The sequence below is a fragment of the Ambystoma mexicanum genome, chromosome 1p, assembly GCF_040938575.1.
Source record: "Ambystoma mexicanum isolate Mex_15411 chromosome 1p, UKY_AmexF1_1, whole genome shotgun sequence".
NCBI lineage: Eukaryota > Metazoa > Chordata > Amphibia > Caudata > Ambystomatidae > Ambystoma > Ambystoma mexicanum.
This window is the reverse complement of record NC_090921.1, coordinates 362,155,848-362,174,561: the sequence shown is the minus strand read 5'-3', so window position 1 is coordinate 362,174,561 and position 18,714 is coordinate 362,155,848. Positions and strand designations below refer to the sequence as shown.

Genomic DNA, 18,714 nt, shown 5'->3' with positions numbered 1-18,714 from the left:
CAGCTGTGCCAATTCTAGTGTACGTGTCTTTGGCGGATACTGCACATTCAAATCAAAGTGAATCCTTTGAGTAAAGAGGACATTTTAAATCATATTCAAGTGTTGTTTTTTAGAGTTTCATATACACTGTATTGTGGGGCCTGGTGTAAATGGGATGGCCCGTGAATTACTAATGGAATGCCTTTTTCTGCTTATTTTACCAGATCCTCCTAATTGCATTCCTCAAAGTGATCGAAGAGGGCAGCCACATGGTGATGATGGAGTGCCCCGAGACCGTGAACACTCTGCTGCACGAGTTCCTCCTCTGGGAGCCTGACGTCGCAGCAGCAGTGACGAACGGTGAGCAAGGTGACGCGGAGAGCAAATAAGAATGTGCCAACCCGCAACGGATTTCATTGAAGGTCCCTTCTTCACTAGAAGGACAGGCCGGAGAGGGAGGCACGGGGCCTTGCCCCTCTGCCCATCAGCCAGCTAATGCTGCCACCTCCCAAAGCGGGAGATTTTGGAGAAGTCTTCTCAATGGAGAAGCTGGAATTAGAGCTCCCAGCCAGCCGCCGTGGAGCAGGGAAGAAGGCATAAGAGACACTCACGAAGAATGCTTCCTTGGGGAGAAAAGGCAGCACGTGGAGCTGTTTTTGTACATTTGTGATCGTCATAGTTTCTTTAAGTCTGAGTATGTCATGTTCTTCAGAGACACCGTACCACCTTGGTGCTGACAGCAAGCTGTCTTGGGAATCAAGCAGATACAATTCTGACATTTTTAAAGACTAGTATTCAGCACTACTCCTGCCTCGTATCAAGGGACAGCAGTGCAGGCTGGCACCTTTCAGCACTGGTCAAAGACCAAGAGATCAAAGTGGCAACAAACATCACCGGTGGAGCTAAACCTCTTTTGCTCCCACTAGCCTTCCTTCAGACCCGGCGGCCTTGGTATTATACAATCCAACGCATAGGTAATCCTGGCAAATTATGGCACTGTGCGAGGCAGTGAAGGGTTAAGGGCAATAGCCTAAATCGCCACGTGAGTGAGGCGGAGAGAATGTAGTGTTTCCAGTTCCCAGGCAAATCCTTCCAGAATGGCCGAGCTCTGAGATCTTGTCCTGTCCTTCGATTACAAGACGGGTGGGCCAAGCATGTTCAGCCACTGCCATTAGAAGGAGGATGGGGGTAACTGCGCTAAACAATATGAAATTGGATGAACTGGTAAAGCAAAAGATGCAGAGTAGCTTCATTGCTGGAGCTGGTTCATCATCTCGGCCATACACTGCTTCGTTTGGAGTGTTTAAATCTGTTCCTGCAGAAAAAGAACGTGAGATTGGTCTTGTGTGCGACATCAAACGGTCGCGATATAGGTCTGGGAGACTGATCGCGTGAACGAACGACAATCTCACTTCAACTGTTTGTGTATGGATGAATGAAAGCCAAGTAGACCTACAGTCTGCCATGTTTCTGTGAACCCCCTGAAGTGTGAGGTACGGTATCCAAGGGGCCAGGTGCCACAAAGTATCGCCTGCACCATTTGCTGGTCTCCCAGCTCGCTCTTGGCTATGAAGGTGGTAAGAGAGTTGAATTCCTGATTCTGTACCGGATGGATGAGCCAGTATAAATTGATATGGCCAAAGATAGGTATTATAGAGGGGTTATGGCAAGATATTTCCTTCACAGGCAAGGGGACCAATTGATTTCACCTAAAAAGAAGCCACCTCCCTGCCATGCACTGTAGAATAGGATCCAGGAACCCTGGAGCCCATTACATAGTAAAAGATCTTTAACAGCAGAACATTATAGGAAACATCAATCCATTCACAACCGTCCCCCATCAGTGATGTGTGTGTCTGTGCATATGCACGTTACCCTCAGATACCACCACCACCGTCTTGAAATTCCTTGCCACACCGATTACAGGAACACTTAAGCATTGTCCAGAAGGTCTACTCTATGTTCGAGTCACCCAGTCCTTCTCTTGCCTTCACAGCTCCTTGCGGAGACCTGCACTTTCTAGCGACAGCGCGACAATAAGCAGACGAAATGGGCTTTGGCGGTGCTTTTTGGGTTTCCACATGCATAGGGCGAATGTCAGGGATTAGGGGGAACCCAGATTGCCATGGGTTATCTTTCTTTTTTTAGGATCGCAAGCCTTTTCTTGCAAGAGGTGAAAATGTGTTGTGTGGCTAAATGATGGCTCATCCTTAAAAACAAGCCTAACGAAATCAAGCTTTGCAATAGTCCAACAGTGTTGAACGTCCACAAAAGATTATGTTACAAAAATGTTCAACCATTCAATACATGTCTTATCAAGTTTATGGCAGATATAAATATATAGAATATTGTACATATAGACAATAGAATACCTTTAGGGTTTGCCTCCCTCTGTTTACATCAGGGAAATGAGTTTCACCTCTTTTAGATCAAACCTTGATGTGTTCCTTTGATCCTCATCTGCATTTGAGGAACAGGACACCATATACGACGCTAGACGCATCTAGGCGTGCCCGTGAGAAACTCTAGTCTTGGTGTCTGTATGAAATGAGTGTGATCTTGTGAAACCAAAGCACTTTTAAAATAAATATAATCAGGGAAAATGCCAATACTTTTTAATATAATATATTGACCGTACTTATACTCATCATACCATAGAACCTAAAACCCTATAGCCAATTATTTAATCTTTATATGAGAAGGGAAGATGTTGAGTTCTTCAATTGAGACAGCAAAGTTAGTGCATAAAGACGTGTGGTAAGAGCACAGAGTAACTTTATTAATGGTTATAGGTGCGCCATTACTGCACAGTGCCAACACACATTAAGAACTTGTTTTGTAAAATGTGGAGCTGCTGTGGTGAAGACAGTGGGAGTGCTATGAGTCCACTACTGCTATGTGGGATATTGGACACTGTTTCATCAGTTTGTGCCTCACATAAACATTTAAAATCCTTTGTGTGCCATATCAAGTCTCATCACAAATGAAAAGGTAAAAATTAGGCAGAGGGAAGAAACATCATAGGAAGGGCGCTCGGTCAACACATCGAATTTAAACAACTCATATTTTCAATTAAATACCCAAAAGCAAATATCACCTCATTGCGAAGGTGTTTAATCTATTAGGTTTTCAGAGCTATTGTTCAAGTTCTAGTGTTACTCGGCTTATTATTTGTCGCAAGACCCACATCATACAAGCAAAACTAAGCTATCCACCCTGAAAGAATGGAAAGAGGGACTCGTGTGTGGTATTTGAACCTGCAGCCCTGCTCTCCCTTCCCACTGGTTAGTAGCGTTGTTTAGAGTGGCTTATCAGTCTGACTAGGAAGCCAATTCTCCCAACGGAAAGGAAACCCGGCCAACAATACAAATACATTCATTCATATTTTCTCTCTCTTTCTCTCTCTCTCTCTCTTTCTCTCTGATTAGCAACTTCAAGAACATGTATTCTTTTGGGGGAATGAACTCCACAGAGTGGTGAGGGGATAAGCTAGTTTGAGCTACAGCTTTCTGAGATAGTGTTGCCTTGATCTACAGGAAACATTACTTATAGACCACAGAAAACATACCTCTAAATCCTATTGATCAAGGGGTACTTTGTATGTATTTTAGCAGGCCAGAAAATTGAGTTCCAATTAAAACATTGCATTTCGTGAACCAGCGTCATTCATGTTTGCTTCGTGCGCTTGGAGTGGTTCCGCTGTCACTGTGTACCAAGTCTCTTGTAGGTCTAGAAGACAATTATGAATGCTCTTTGCACCATATCTGTGGGGAATCTAAATCTGTGTCCATCTCACTGGCTATGGTAAAGGCATTTAAATTCAGACGTTATAGAAATAATATTAAGGCAGGCCACACTGATTGTTGATGCCTTTGGGGATGAGATCGGTGCTTGAGACTTTAGTTGAGTCCTCATACAACCGCGCAGACACTTAGTGAACAAGAAACTGTACACTGGTTTATTGTGCTGTCAAACTAGTAAAGTAAACACGTTGCGCCATTACAAACGGCTTTTAACCTGGCATTTTCCTGGCAGGTAACATCTGAAGGTCTGTCAGGGTGATATAACTGCCCTAATGGTTTTATACCACGTTACTTACATATCCTGACTGTCTGATAAGGTTCTGTTGGAGAAGGGCGTTCTCAACTTCCAAGAAGCAACACTCCTCCCTGGTGGATGGTGAAGGAGCCCACATAATACGTTTGTTTGTCTAATGTTATATAGGATTTGTAGAATGCCACCATGGCTCTGTAGTTACTTCTAGAATAAGAGCACCAACATATGTCGAAGATTGCCAAGCTATCCCCAAACAACAGGAGTCTGCAACCTGCCACTCTCCATTTGGATTGGACTACAACTCTAGTGATACCGCCTCATTGATTATGCTGGTGAGGGATGATGGGAATTGTAGTCCAAAACATCTGGAGAGGCAAAGGTTGCAGTCCACTGCCCTAGAACTATCTTCTCTCATCTCTCCCAGCACTTCCTGCTGTCTCTGTAAATCAGGTATAGCTGCAACGGCCTATTCTACTCTTACATTTCAAGTAGTGGGGCTTTTCATGATTTTGTAAACCCATCATAACATTGAGGGCTTTTGCTAAAGTACTCCAATGAGCCAACCACAAGAATGTTAGCTTATAATGCACGGATGATCCCTAATGAGGGTGAAACACGTGTGTGGTTGTCTGCATGTCTGAGAGCTGTCCGTCTTGGGTCTATAAAGCTATCTATACAATTGCGCTGCCCCATACGACACAGACAATTTTATAAAGCAGAAAGCATGCTTTTGAGATCATTTACATACCCACAATGCACTGCTCAGTGGCTCTGAACTGGAGTTGAACTTTCAGGGATGGCTACTGGGTGGTGTTGTGGCATGCGTAATTTAGCTGAAATGGCCTATTATATATTGGCCCGAGGACCCAAAAGAACTCCACTAAGGCCAAAATTATTATTAAAAAACATTTCTTGTTTGTATTACTTGTTGTTTAAATGCATTTCCTGTGATTTGACATGATGAATAGGGTACATCTCAGTTGCTGTACCCGACATGGTCCAACACATATATGTATTGTATATTAGTATTGACAAAAGAAAGTTTCTACTCTTTCACCTTTAAAAGAGGCTCTTTAGGCGAACGATTAGATGGAACATAGTGGCGTAACATTCATCACATGTGTATGTTTCGTTAAATAGGCTTTATTCTTAGAGTGATATGAAAACAAGGACTTGTAAAAATCAAGTTCAAGCCCCCGACCCATACAAATGACAATTGAAAGTGCACAGAGTTATTTCAATAAAGTGAGATCTAACATCACTGTCTTCTACTGCAGCCGTTTAAAGGCCTCTGAACAAATGTCCCCAACAGGTCTCCAGGGCGCCCGTTCACTTGTGAAGTAGTCAGGGGGTCTCTGACTCTCACTTACATTTCAGGCCTGTTGCCAACTCGAACTGCAGGTTATCTGGGGTCTAGGCCACTTGCACCTTCCAGCTGATGGCTCGACTCCGTGATGACAATGGGCCTGATTCACAGAAGCGTTTTACAATGGCGCAATCCCATAGGAAAACGCTCTGTGAATCAGGCCCAGTGTCTTGTATTGGGTTCCAAAAGCAAAGAGGAATGTCTCTTGTGTGTTAGGAACTAGGGTCTTTACCTAATGCAAAAGAATAGAATTAAGGACAAGTAGAAGATACATCTGGGCTGCGCATTCACATTTTGTGTGTCTGAGGAACAGTACACAGAAAAATATGTCTCAAAAAATGCTTATGAAAAACCAATTGTTATGCCAACAAAATGATCCCTATAATATCATAAAGTGCTTCATAGGATAACCCTACAGAACAGAAGGGAATGAGACTCTCTCAATACACTCATGTGAAAGCCATACCTAAATAGTGCATTCATTCAAAGGAAAAGCACTCACTTACATTTTATGGAGAAAAGAACAATTATAGCCGAACAGGTATATCAGTTACATAAAGGGTGGGTAAACAGTGCTCTGCCTTTTTAATGACAATCATAATTATAAACCCAAAAGCATTTTTACCAACCAACAGACTGTGTACTGTTTCAGAGTGTGGCCGAAGAGTTCAAATGTATCTTCTCTTTTTCCTTAATTCTTAACGGGTTAGGAACATTTTTCTATGGCATGAAATGCCCATTCTTACACCAATACTAGTTAGATAGATCCATGTGCTTGCCTTTGAACCCACAGGGGGATCTGGCTGGTGTCTCAAAAGCTTAGACATGCACCATAACATCAATGTATATATAACCCGTGTTCGTCTATTAAAGTTATCCCCACCTCCATCTCAGTGCTGCCGCTATCTGGTCTGCATGTGGTTAGATTTCAGATGCACTGGCAGGTAGGCAGCTCATCTGGAGTGCCAGGATTTCATGCTCTCATGTGCCATGCTACCTTGTGGAAAATACGTTCAAAGAGGGGCGGGGACATCAGAGCCTGGAGGAGGGGCGTGGCCAACATCTGATCAGCCTCATACACACAGGTGGTATCTGGCTTGGCACAATGAAACCATGTGGGAACTTCGGTGCGGGATGTCGTCACGTAAAGTTGGGGACACAATCGCTCCGGCCATTGCCCTAATGAATGCACCAACTACTTCAGAGGCTGTGTGGGGAGGGAGAAGGAGTGAGATGGCGGGGAACCACACTAACCTTGGGCATATTCATAATTCAGAGGAGACAGACACACCTTGCATTCACGATAGGACAGATGCTACATGGCTGCCCTGTAGTATTTGGGTGGTGTTCGACGAAGGAATAGTAGTAAGGGGCTGGAAAATTCCTTGTCCAAAAATAAAAGGTGGTCTTAGGCCCAAAGATACACTGCCAATGCCATTCTAGTAAGCGGGAAGAGGAGGACAAGAAATTCTCCCCTGGCATTGAACACGGCAACATACTCTATGGCAGGGATCTGCAACCTGAGGCTCTCCCGGTGATGTGGACTACAACTACCATGATCTCTCACCATTATCTGTGCTAGTGGGGGGTGAGGGGAGATGTAATCTGGAAGGCCAAAGGTTGCAGGCCCCTCCTTTATGGGATGGAAGCAAAGCGTAGTCATAGACACACCTTCACTCTCATCAAAGATATGCAGGAAACTAAGCTCCTACTACACGAGATCCAGCCTTTAGAAGACAATAGCCGCAGTCCTCTTATGACTCAGTTTCAAACCATTTGAAGCAGTCGCCATCTTGTGCAACTGTGTCCAGATCAATACACCAGATGCATGATCTGTGGCCTGAGCAACGTATTCAAAGCACCAGGCTCCTTAGTGTGACAAATACTGTCTATTTAACTTCTGTGCTCCTAGTGAAATGTATAGTTTACTCCTGAACAAAATGTGTAACTGGCACCAACAAATATAGTTGTTCTCATCCAGGTCTATTCCAGAATGAAAGCGAGAGAGATGTCCGCACCGAGAAGAGCCAGGAAGAATTGAGCTGTGCATCTCTGATAAGGGGAGGCAAGGACAGGGAAGGAGGACCCGGCAAGGACCAGTAAAAACCACAGAGTAATCTGGGCACGGGAGGGCATTCCAATGTGAGAAGCCCTTTGCAACATGGCCTCAACCAGCCAAAAGGGTCATTTTAATTAATAAGATGTGCTGGTGATAAAATAGAGCAGGGGCTTCAAATCTAGTCCTCAGTTGCTTAACCCAATCCACGTTTTCAGAATATCCACACAAAATACATGTATTGAATGTAGTTTAAATCTAAATGGGAGGAAGTTCCATGGCGGTTATCCTAAAAACCTGGTGTGGGTGCCGGAGCTCCAGAACCGAAGGCCCCTGAAATAGAGGTACTCAGACGGAGACACAAGGTCATATTTGAAGTTTTTTCAATTTTAAATATTGAATGGGGTAATGAACTGGTCTTGGGAAGGTGAGCTACAAATACAGCAATACAGCTTTTGCATGCATGAAGGCAACTCATGTGTTGGATGAACAGGCTGGGGGCTATGTTCTCTTATTTCCTCTGAATGTACAAAGCAAGATTGGCTGCTTCTGCCCTCTCCTCACACCATCCTCCTCCAAGGATCACACTCGAGATGAAATGTTGGGCTTTTTAACTACGAGCTTTCTTTGTAGCTCCCTCAAGAACAGCGACGTCAGGATCTGCTTGCTTCGCCAGGACCACCATTGAAGGTTCTGCTGCGGACCGCCTGTTGGTCTCATAATGAGAACGGTTATTAAAGGGAATGTTGAGATGTGAAATAAAAGGTGTTCCCAGTTGCTCATGTTGAATTTTTCGTATTAAACTAATATTTTGTGAAACAGGTTCATTGGCTTATTGGGAATATGGGGGGAATGGGGGAGAAGAGCATGCGTTTCGCTTCCCGCGAGTACATACGCCGCTGGATTTGTGTGATTCGCTGTTGGCCGAGGATTCGTTTTTGTGAGCGGCCGCAGGCACGACTGATTGCTAATAGCGTATCCCGAGATAATGGTCTGAGAAGCAGGCCTCGCATCTGGGAAGCATTAACTGGCTCTAATTAGTAATTGAACAGGCTTCAGAGTATCATTTTCAATATGGAGGGAGTGGGGGCTGGGCAGCATTCTGAAACAACTCGTGAATTGGCTTATTCAGCTTTGGGCCTTTCGTAGACAGAAAATAACCCAACATCAGCCTAGAAGTCCTCGATGTAATTGGACACATGTAGAAGTGTGCACTTATTCACCCACCTTTTTGGCCTTTTTTTTTTTTGCATCTCCCATTAACCTGTGACTTAGCCCTCATCTGCCATTTTAGTTCTTTTCACCTCAAGCTGCGCGAGTCACTGCTAGTATCCTTCCCTTATCTGATAATTTTTGGACTTGTCATCATCAGAAAGAAAATGAACACAATGTTGCCCTTTTGTTGGTTGTCCACAGAGAGGAGGCACAATCCACATCTCTGAGGCTTTTAGACGATGCACGAACTTTCCAGAACTGAGGGCTGAAGTTAACATGAAGCATGCACTCTCGTGTATATAGTCTCACCTTTTCTAAGCCTGGTAGAAAAAATCCAAGAAAAATATTTATTTTCAAGGCGTGTGAGATATGGGCCCAGAGAACTGCATTTCTGAAGGGTCCACATAATGGCTCTATAGTTTACCCATCTCCCAAATACTAGATGCAGTGTTTTCACCTGCGTAATATGGAACGAGGTAAGTTTGGTCGTGACTTTTAAAAGAAAGAGAGAGAGAGAGAGAGAGAGAGAGAGAGAGAGAGAGAGAGAGAGAGAGAGAGAGAGAGAGAGAGAGAGAGAGAGAGAGAGAGAGAGAGAGAGAGAGAGAGAGAGAGAGAGAGAGAGAGAGAGAGAGAGAGAGAGAGAGAGAGAGAGAGAGAGAGAGAGAGAGAGAGAGAGAGAGAGAGAGACACACACACTGGTGGAATCTGCTATACTGTCCAGATGGCGTGGGGGTGAAAGACTCCTCAGGTCCAACTGCTGGCGTCAGCATCACATCCTTCACAAAAATGCACCCCTGCGACAAAAAAAAATGCGCTGACATGCTCCAGCGATGGCATCCTCACCAGATTCATAAACCTGTGAAAATTGCTACTCGTCTATCCACATCCTGGTACAACTAACAATAATCAGGTATCTTTTTTGAAATCTTAATAAAAATTTAAGAAAATGGAATACGAAATGGACCGGAACAAGATGGAGTGGCGCTCCAGCCATAAATGTCTTGCTGGAGCTCCGTCACCCAGACCCAGGGGGTCTCAAGCATGCTGCTCACAGATCCTCGAGCAGTTTTCAGAAGACTCGGTCGGCACAAACGCTGAGTCTTCTGAAAGCAGCTCGTTGTACTCCCGCTCCACAACCCATTCTGCAACGAGCGTTAATAACTCAGAGTACTGAAGCCTGCATAGAGAAATTGCTGAAGCCTCAAATACAGTTTAGCAGCGCTTCTTCTTGCTGATAGATATTTATCCATCAGCTGTGATTTTTGGATACCGAGGCTTGAGCCTCATTACTCCATCTTCTCGGGTTGAGCATGTAGTCGTGGGTTTGTATTCCTCTTGGTCTGTCTGGTCGTGTCACAGTAGGGCTGGTTTCACAGGGTCTTCTCAATGATGGGCAGCGGGTAGCGGTCGAAGGGGTTTGCAGTGGTGGCAGTGAGTCTTCTCATCAGAGGGTTCGGGTTCTGATCCAGTCCTTGGCAGAAGTTCTTACTCAGCTTCGCTAGATGTTCGTCCAACATCTCGATGTCCAGGTCTCTGTGAAGGTCTGCTATCCTTGTGACCTTGTGAAGATTGGAGCTACAGACGATATCGGCAGAGCCTTGTTCTGGACTATCTGAAGACTCTTCCAGTGTCGCTCATGGCAGGTCATCCATGCTGGGGAGGCATACGTCAGGGTTGATCTTTGTCCAGAGGGGCATGAACTTGGTCTTCAGAAGTGGGTTTAGCAACTAAAACTGGTAAAATGTTCTGCATTTTACAGACATATCCTTATTAGGGTGAATATTGTGACCAATCAAAACAGAAGAGTCCATTATTCGCTTGAAAGGTTTTCTTAATGAATCACTATAAGACATGTTTAACATTTAAAATTGTGGACATTATGTTGTTCCCATAATGCTCTTTGCTTTTATGCAAATCACTAGTATTGGGTTCTATAAAGAGATACTTGTGTTGCACATCTAATTGCTTTCCATTTCCAGCACTGCATGCAAGAGATGTCAAGGCAACGAAGTAGTTTCATTCTCAGGAGATGAGGTCCTTTGGTGCCCCGAGAACCCTGGTGTAAAGTGTTCATTTTATTTTGTATTCACATTTTTCAACCAAGACAGACCTTATTTTCATCATTATTTAAGGGTATTGTGTCTGGGCTCACATTGGTGGTAGGGCCTGCTATAGTCTTAAAGCTCACTTAGAGTACCCACACTGGCCGCTAAATTCCCATATACCAGGGTTAAGGGGTTCATGCCTGTAACCCCCAGTATAGCGCACTGCAGCAGGCCTCTAGACTACTGGCACCGTGCCAAGCGGTCCACTGCTAGAGCCTTACTTTGAGGAATCATGCAGCACCTCCAAAGCGGGAACATGTTTTGAAACATTACAGTGGCAATGGAGGAGAAGCTCATGAGGAACGGTTCCACTCGAAGCCGCAGAGGGAAAAATTCATTTCACTAATTATAGCAAAGCGCTATAGAAAAATGAAGACCAAATAAAGCCTCTGAAAGACCTGCCGTGGCCGATTAAGTGAAAGATCATTTTTAAAATAAAAAAGTAAATAAAAAGGAAGGGATACCAAGTCTCTCAGGTTGTTTGGGGCTGTGGCCGTGTACTGATGGTGATTGACTGCATTCCAATCAATCTGATTGGCTGCAGAGTAGCTCCCAGGGGCTAATCAAGATTATGACTCCGGGAAGAAGCACTCGCAAGGGAGTCTGTCCTGTATGCCCCCCCCCCCTACCCCCTGTATCTACAGGGCGAACACATTGGAAAGAAACAGACATATGCTCATACAGTAGGAGGCAGTTCTCGTGGCCGGTGCAGGGTAAATGCATTTCAAGCAAGGTTATGTTATTCACCCAATGTGTTGCATGTAATGTGAATTTAGTGAACTCCTTGCATACTTGTTCCTGCAGCCAATGGAGTTTAAAGGGGTACAATATCTATTTTTTTTCTTTCTTTCTATGTAAAAGATATGTCCAGCTCTGTTTGTGATTTTCTTCATTGCGCATTCATTGCGCGACCACCAGCTGATGAAGTGCCTGGGATGTCATAAGCTTGCGCGTCTACAATCGCAGCATATGTTCAGTTAGTCCAATAAAAAGTATCACAACTTGGATTTTGTTTGCTTTTAAAACTGGTCTAACATGGCACCGCTTTCTCCGCACACTCCGAGTTGTGGAATGTTTTACACGGTGCACAGTGAATTTGCACTGCAAGCAAACACGCAGATTCACGGAACAGTGCAAAGTCACTTTGCACTGCTCCATGAATCAGGGTAGAGCTGTGCAAAGTGTATTTTTGCAGTGCACCGGGACTTTGCACTGTTCCATGAATCAGCGTGTTTGTTGGCAGTGCAAAGTCACTTTGCACCAGTGAAAAGTCCATTTGCACCGGGCAAAAACATTCATGAATCAGGCCCTTTAGTGTGGAAAGGCAAACACACCTTTGGCTAGATCCGGTGTCCAGACAACTCGTCGAAAAAAAACTGGTCGACTGCAATTTGGTCGACGCAATTTGGTCGAAAACCAAATGGTCGAATTTTTTTTTTTATTTATATATTTATTTTTCGGGTTTTCGTTTAGTTAAAAAAGGGGTTTTTAGAGAAAAAAAGGGGGTGGGGGGGGACCCCCCCCCAAAAAAAAAAAGGGTAAAAAAAAAATTTCGACCATTTGGTTTTCGACCAAATTGGTTCGACCATTTGTCTGGTCGACCAATTTTTTTCGACGAAATGTCTGGCAACCGCTAGATCCTTCTTGGCTACAATCTGTAATGTGGGTACTCGGATAAAGAAATCTCCAATCGAAGTTCACATGAGAGCACCTGATGCTGCAACACTGTGCCTATGTAGTCAAGCCAAAGCTGAACTTATAGTGGTAGCAACCGCGAGAAGAAAATCAGTAACTCTAGTTTTAGTTTTCACTATCCTTCCTCCAAGCCTCTCGCCCCCACATGCCCTGCAAAGACAAACATGGGAAAAGTTCAATATGCTGCAAAAGAAGTTGTTAACAGCTTTACTCATTATTCAAATTGTACAGCTATGGTGATAACAGAGACTGCCTGGGGGTAGTCCCTTTTGTTGGAAGAACAAGTGACTTCTAATTGGGCATTTAAGTCAGAATTGGATCTGCCAGGCACAGAATTGTGATAACTCACTAACAGGAGGTTATCCATGAGATACCATCCAGATGGCCAAGCAAGAATACCTGATGGAGCATTCAATGAATTCATGTTGGTGCAGAGGCTGGCACAAGCACAGCCATGACCACTCTTTTGCAATGACAGGGATGCTCTTCCTTTTAAAGTGTTAGAGGAGGATGCTTGCTGGTGCTTGAATATATATTTTACCAAGGTTTTAGTTTACGTTTGTCTACAGCTACATGCAAGTAAAGCAAGTGTGGCTGCAGTGAACAACAATACACCATAGACTTCCAAACCAAGTGCAACGTACACAAAAACAGAAACCTCATAAAACAACAAGCGAAAGACAGATGGCAAAGATCAGAGATGGAAAGGCAAAATCCAAAAGCAAATACACGAAAAACAGTTTGCCACTTGTAAAAAACCCATTCTACATAAAAGTGGGGAAAGGAGTTACCCAACTAAGGCCTCAAACACCAGCACAGATTTAACTCTCTAAATCCCACTGCTATTTTCAGCAATGCGATTAGTGCCAAACCGTGTTTTACTCTCTAATGCCCAATGTCATTCATGTGACTGGCTCCAAGACATCGCGGCATGCCAAGGTGTTACTACGCCCCCTAACTCCGCCCTTTCTGGAATCCATTGACTAAACTCCTCTTGGGAACTATTCTCACCCATGGGCTACCCAGTACCCACTGCTGCCTTCTCTCTAGGTTTTCCACCTGTACCAGTTCCTGTACCAGTTTACAATAAACGTACATAACACCCTCCTGGACAACGCATCGCAGACCCACAGGCATCCCCGATGGAGACAAATACCTCAGTGATCTTGACACAGGATACCTAGAAACAGACTCACACGTGGAGCTCAGGCTACGTCCAGGCTCCAAATACCAACACAACAAGAAAAACTAACGGGCACCTCCCCTGTATCCCCACTAAACTAACACCCTCTTTTTCAGATCTGGCAGAGTGCCTGCAGATCATGCAAATGGCAGCAATGCATGATCCACTGGACTCACAATGGCTAGTCCCACAGGGGATTAATCACAGTCTTCCTACTTTGTGGGCACAAAACTTGTTTTATACAGAAGGAAGGAAGCTCAAGTGCTTCATCCTATACTCACAAATGTGAATCTCAACTCAATACTCGTGTTTAAGAAAACAAAAAAAATCAAAACTGTATTGTACACTGCAAGTACACCTCTCCGGATAGGTCCTTCTCCCTCGATTCACAGGGGTAGAATAATTTCTAGCCCTAGGCCAAACTTCAGATAACCTTTACTTTCAGGTAATTAAACAATATGGACAGAGTAGGAAGCTTCACTGCCTGGTAATGGCTTTTGGGCCCGCTTTAGTAACCTGAGCAAAGCAAGGGCCTTCACGCAAGTCCCGGACCATTAGCAGCAAGCAAACCACACCATTGCTATTATCGTGCAAACTGGGATGCTTTTGGCTTTCTTTAAAGAAATTCAGCTTCGCATCTCGCTCATGCCATATTCCCTTAGAAGCGTTCAAAGATGGCCACCATACTCGTAGGAAAGTTTTCCCTTTTCTATCTTTATGACGGTCGAGATGGCAGGCCGCGAGCGACCTCTAGAGGTGGTAAGTGGGAGCTGATGGGGGGTGATGAGGGAGCGACCATAGATGAGGGTGCCTTTGGGTGTTTGGTACAGCGAAAAATGGCAGCTGGGGGAAGAAGCTCCAGTGTTTAATTCCTAAAATAAAAGTGGAAACATTGCATAGCAGAAAACCTAGTGAAATATAAGCACTTCTCGTTTTCCAAAAGCGCTTCATACTTACTGGCAGTGTCTTAATCTTTCCAACCTGCAAGTGCATCTCGTCTCCATAAGAGTGGCGAGAGGTTTGCTTTATAAATGCAGGAGAATGCCATCACTCGAGGATTACTGTTCAATTGCATAACTTCTCCAGAAATAGATCCTCCGCAAAGTTATAAAGTGTAGAACAGATTTCATGAGGCATGCGTCACATTTACACATGTACAGGGTCGCCTAAAATGCCCAGTCTCCGAACTGTCAAGGAGTGTGTCTCGCTGTTGGCACGTTTTTAGAGTCATTGAACAATGCAAGTGTTGTCAGGGCTGAGATCGTGGTCCAGGATGGTGATCATGTGTGAAGGAACCAAACCACGAACGGACCCAGCAATGAACACTGGGTTATGGGAATGGCTTACTCCCTGCTCCACAAAGCAGTAATCCGTCCACCATTAATGTAGAGCAAGGACAGTGAGGGCTCACTGAGATGGATGGCTTAATCCCTCAAGGCTGGTACTGAGCAGATGTAGTCACCTCCAGAACAGGTGAGGCGTTACCCAGTAGGTAAGTGGTTGGCAGATATTAAAGCACCTGACCAGCAGCAGAGGCGTTGCTAGAGGCGTGGGGGGCTGAGGGGGCTATAGCCCAGTTCTTTTGGTTGTAGCCCCAGATAGAATCTCAGAGGCTACAACCAAAAGGCTAGCTAGCCCCGAGTCCCAACATTAGCGTAGCTCCGGATTTTTGCTAGACCTAGGAACACCCATGCCAGCAGGGTAGGCAGAAGGCAAGGCAGCAAGCTAGCGGGGAAGGCACAGGGAAGTTGAAGACAAAGGGGATACGGTAGCAAAAGATGACAGGACACAAGGAGGAATAAGGTACAACAGGAAGAACTCCAGAATGCAGGCGCACAGAAAAGGCAGCCAACGCAGGTTTCTGGGAGAAAGCGTCAGGAAGAACCTGGGGAAAGTTGAGATGACTTTTCCCACAGTCAGGGAAACAGGCCTCGGCATGAAATCAAGGCTAGCGTCAGCCACACACCAGAATGTGTGATGCAGTAGCATGCCCGGTAGGCCCACGCTGGTCCCCCAAAGGTGCGTGAGGATGCCCTCATGGTGGCACCAATATTGCCAGTGTTCTCGACCCTATTGTCTCCTCTCCACCTGCCGCAGGATGGCCAAGGAAGCCCAAGTCACCAGGAAGTGCCACTCTGGGAAAGGAGCCAAGTACATGCCCCAGAAGAGGCTGATGTAACACTTAGACAGTGACAGATAAAATAATGTGCAAATAGATTTGAGTGCATCCACCCTGTATAACACAGCCCACACAAACAAGAGAATCCTACTACCATCTGTTATCTCGATGTCTCTTCCTATATACTTTTGATGAAGGCACCTAATACATGGTTTGTGTGTTGAAACATATCACCCATAGGTTTGCAGACTCTTGACAGACATTCCCAGATAGGTGCGTTTATCAAAAAACTTCAAAGATCAATACCTAAAACACATTAAAGATCAAAGACACAATGAATGTGCACCAGTGGCATACTCATAACCGTGAAATCCCAAAATGTTACATGCACAGGAACCAGAATCCGGAAGCAGCTCAAGACCTTCCTCTTCGCTTCTCCCCTGCTGATCTGCTTTCTCTCTCGGCACCTTGCACCTGGCCACCCTCTGTCTGGGTATTGCATGTGCATGCTTGGTAGTGTGGAAGCGTCTCCTTCTGTGAATCACAACCGATTAAAACAATATGGTAGAAAATATATGGCGCCTGGCGGAGTCCTGATTTACCCAGGTGGGTATATGTACAAAAAAAGGAATAATCAGGATGAAGAAGATCCTACAAGTAAGCCAGTTGTGCCGTGGCTTACTTGTATGTCTGGCGTACCTCTGTGGACCCCGTATACAGAGGTACGCCAGACATACTGCGATCTGGGACCCACTGTGGCCCTTCACAGTCAGCGGGAACCCGAGAGATGTCGGCCTGAAGCACTCTCAGGCATATTCCTAAATGCAATCACGCACACACTATCCTTCAACCACGTGAGGATATTTCCCAGCTTGCCACTGCCACCGGAGCAGCAGAATCAACGGACAGCACCACCAATGGTGCCTTTCCTGACGAAGGCCAGCATATAGACCGGCTTCAATCAAGCCATGTTTTGGCCGAAACACACCTGTGTCGATCCCCGTGACACAACTGTATCTTCCCCCTTGTGTATGTTGTGTAAATATCTGTTGTGTACACCTTGTGTGAACTAACCCTGGGGCCATTTTCAAGCCACAGGTATACTTTCCCTGCTTGATAGTTCTTTCTCTATCACATCTATACAGGGAATGTACTTCAGTGTGGAGTTTTAACCTCAATACATCAGAGGTTGACACTTAACCCGCGTTACCACCGTTCACAATCACTTTTGTCTGTTTGATGCCAAAAAACTTTCGTGCTTATCGAAAGACCTGTAAAATAAATTGTTGAATGAACTAAAAAAGGACTGTGTCAATGTAAAATAAACATACATGCACGGCACAACTGGCTTACTTGTAGGATCTTCTTCATCCTGATTATTCCTTTTTTTGTACGATTAAAACAATATACAGAAAAGCACAGTACCTCCAGTGTCAGCTTGAAACACATTTCCACATAGGAGTTTGTAGTATAATTCTTGTGTTTCATTCTTTTGGGATTTGGGAGAGCAATTCTTCATGTATTTCACTGAACTAGGACAGTGCTTTGATATGATAATCTGATGCTCGGCATAAAAAAATGTGTATAGAAGAGACGGCCAGACCGTGAAAGACAACTACGCAGAATACATTACAAGTTGGATGGTATTTCGGTGGAAAATCTGTCAAACTGAATTACCGTTACCACGACTTGATCCTGCAAATTTACCGTCATTGCAAGATTTCATGGGGATTTGGGCAGAATTACCACCAGTGGTAATTCACCAATTTTGCATTTTTTTGCAGGGTAAAGTGGAGGATTTGCTTCCAGTATGTCCTGGAGGAAAATCCTCCACTTTACCAAGAAAGATGCAGTATGACAGGGTGGTAATGTAGTGGTAACAGAGTCTGTTACCACTGCATTACAACAGTTTTTTCCCAAACCGCTGTACTCATAATGGGGCCCAATTTAAGATTTGATGGAAATAGAACCAATCGCTTGCAAAACTGCAAAGTGTAGAACCAGGAAAGATGGTATCACAGCCGGCTTCCACATTGCACCATATAATGTTATCCTGGTAAAATCACTGTAGTGCATTGTGCTGCTAAATGTGTGCTGAGCCACTAACGGTGATTTTGCTAAGATAGATAGATAGATATACACATTCATGCATGAAGTAATAAGATTACAATGTTGCTTCATATATGGCCATACAAAGAGTGCACGGTTTCTTAGTTCTCTCATAGCAACTACACTTGTGAGCCACAGTTCTCTCACAGAAAAGTCAAATGATTATCCACTGCAAAGTATGGTCGACAACGGGGTCACCAAGAAAAAACAAAATACCTGAAAGGTATGTTACATCCTGACAAAACATTTATCCAGGGTATTAATGTCCATCATTTCGACTCGTGTTGTGTGTATTTTTGTTGGTATTGAATTTACTTGCTCTGACAACTTATTTTTAATATTATACGAGGAGATAGAGAATTTGCAAAAAGGAGAAAAGGCTTACAATCCCAGCTTCCCTACATGAGAAAGAATGTGTGATCCTGGGCGAATCACCTTATGCAGTTGATGTTGCTTGCACCAGGGTCCAAAGTTGTGTTTGAGCCCCCAGACCAAAATGTGTCAGTCCTCCCTTACATCCGTCTGTGTTGATGCAGATTTTTTCAGAGACCTTGGAGCACGCAGCAAGAACTTAGTATACTTTGGTTCGCACGAAGAGCTTCTTTGTTAAATAAAAACTTGATTCGCCACTCAATTGTTCGTGGGCTATGGGACATGTATTAAAAGGGCATGTATAAAAAGGTAAGGATTGTCAAAAGAATGTGTGGCTCTTGGGCAGCTGATGGCAGTGCATTAAGGTGAATATGAAATTGAAAGAGGGTTCGAACAAGGGGGTGTTTCCCAAGTGCTTGGCAGGGCCTATAGATTGTTGGGCGTGGCCTACTGTGGGGT

General features: G+C 44.5%; 1 protein-coding gene across 1 annotated transcript in view; it reads left to right on the top strand.

The window, feature by feature from the left end:
• ABHD8 (abhydrolase domain containing 8) overlaps window positions 1-8,276 on the top strand; it is a 158,167-nt gene extending 149,891 nt beyond the window's left edge. Inside the window, exon 5 of the mRNA XM_069648942.1 lies at window positions 204-8,276. Within this exon, the coding sequence (XP_069505043.1) occupies window positions 204-368 (165 nt within the window). The 3' untranslated portion in view covers window positions 369-8,276. The remainder of the gene's footprint in view (window positions 1-203) is intronic.
• Window positions 8,277-18,714: the final 10,438 nt, after the last annotated feature.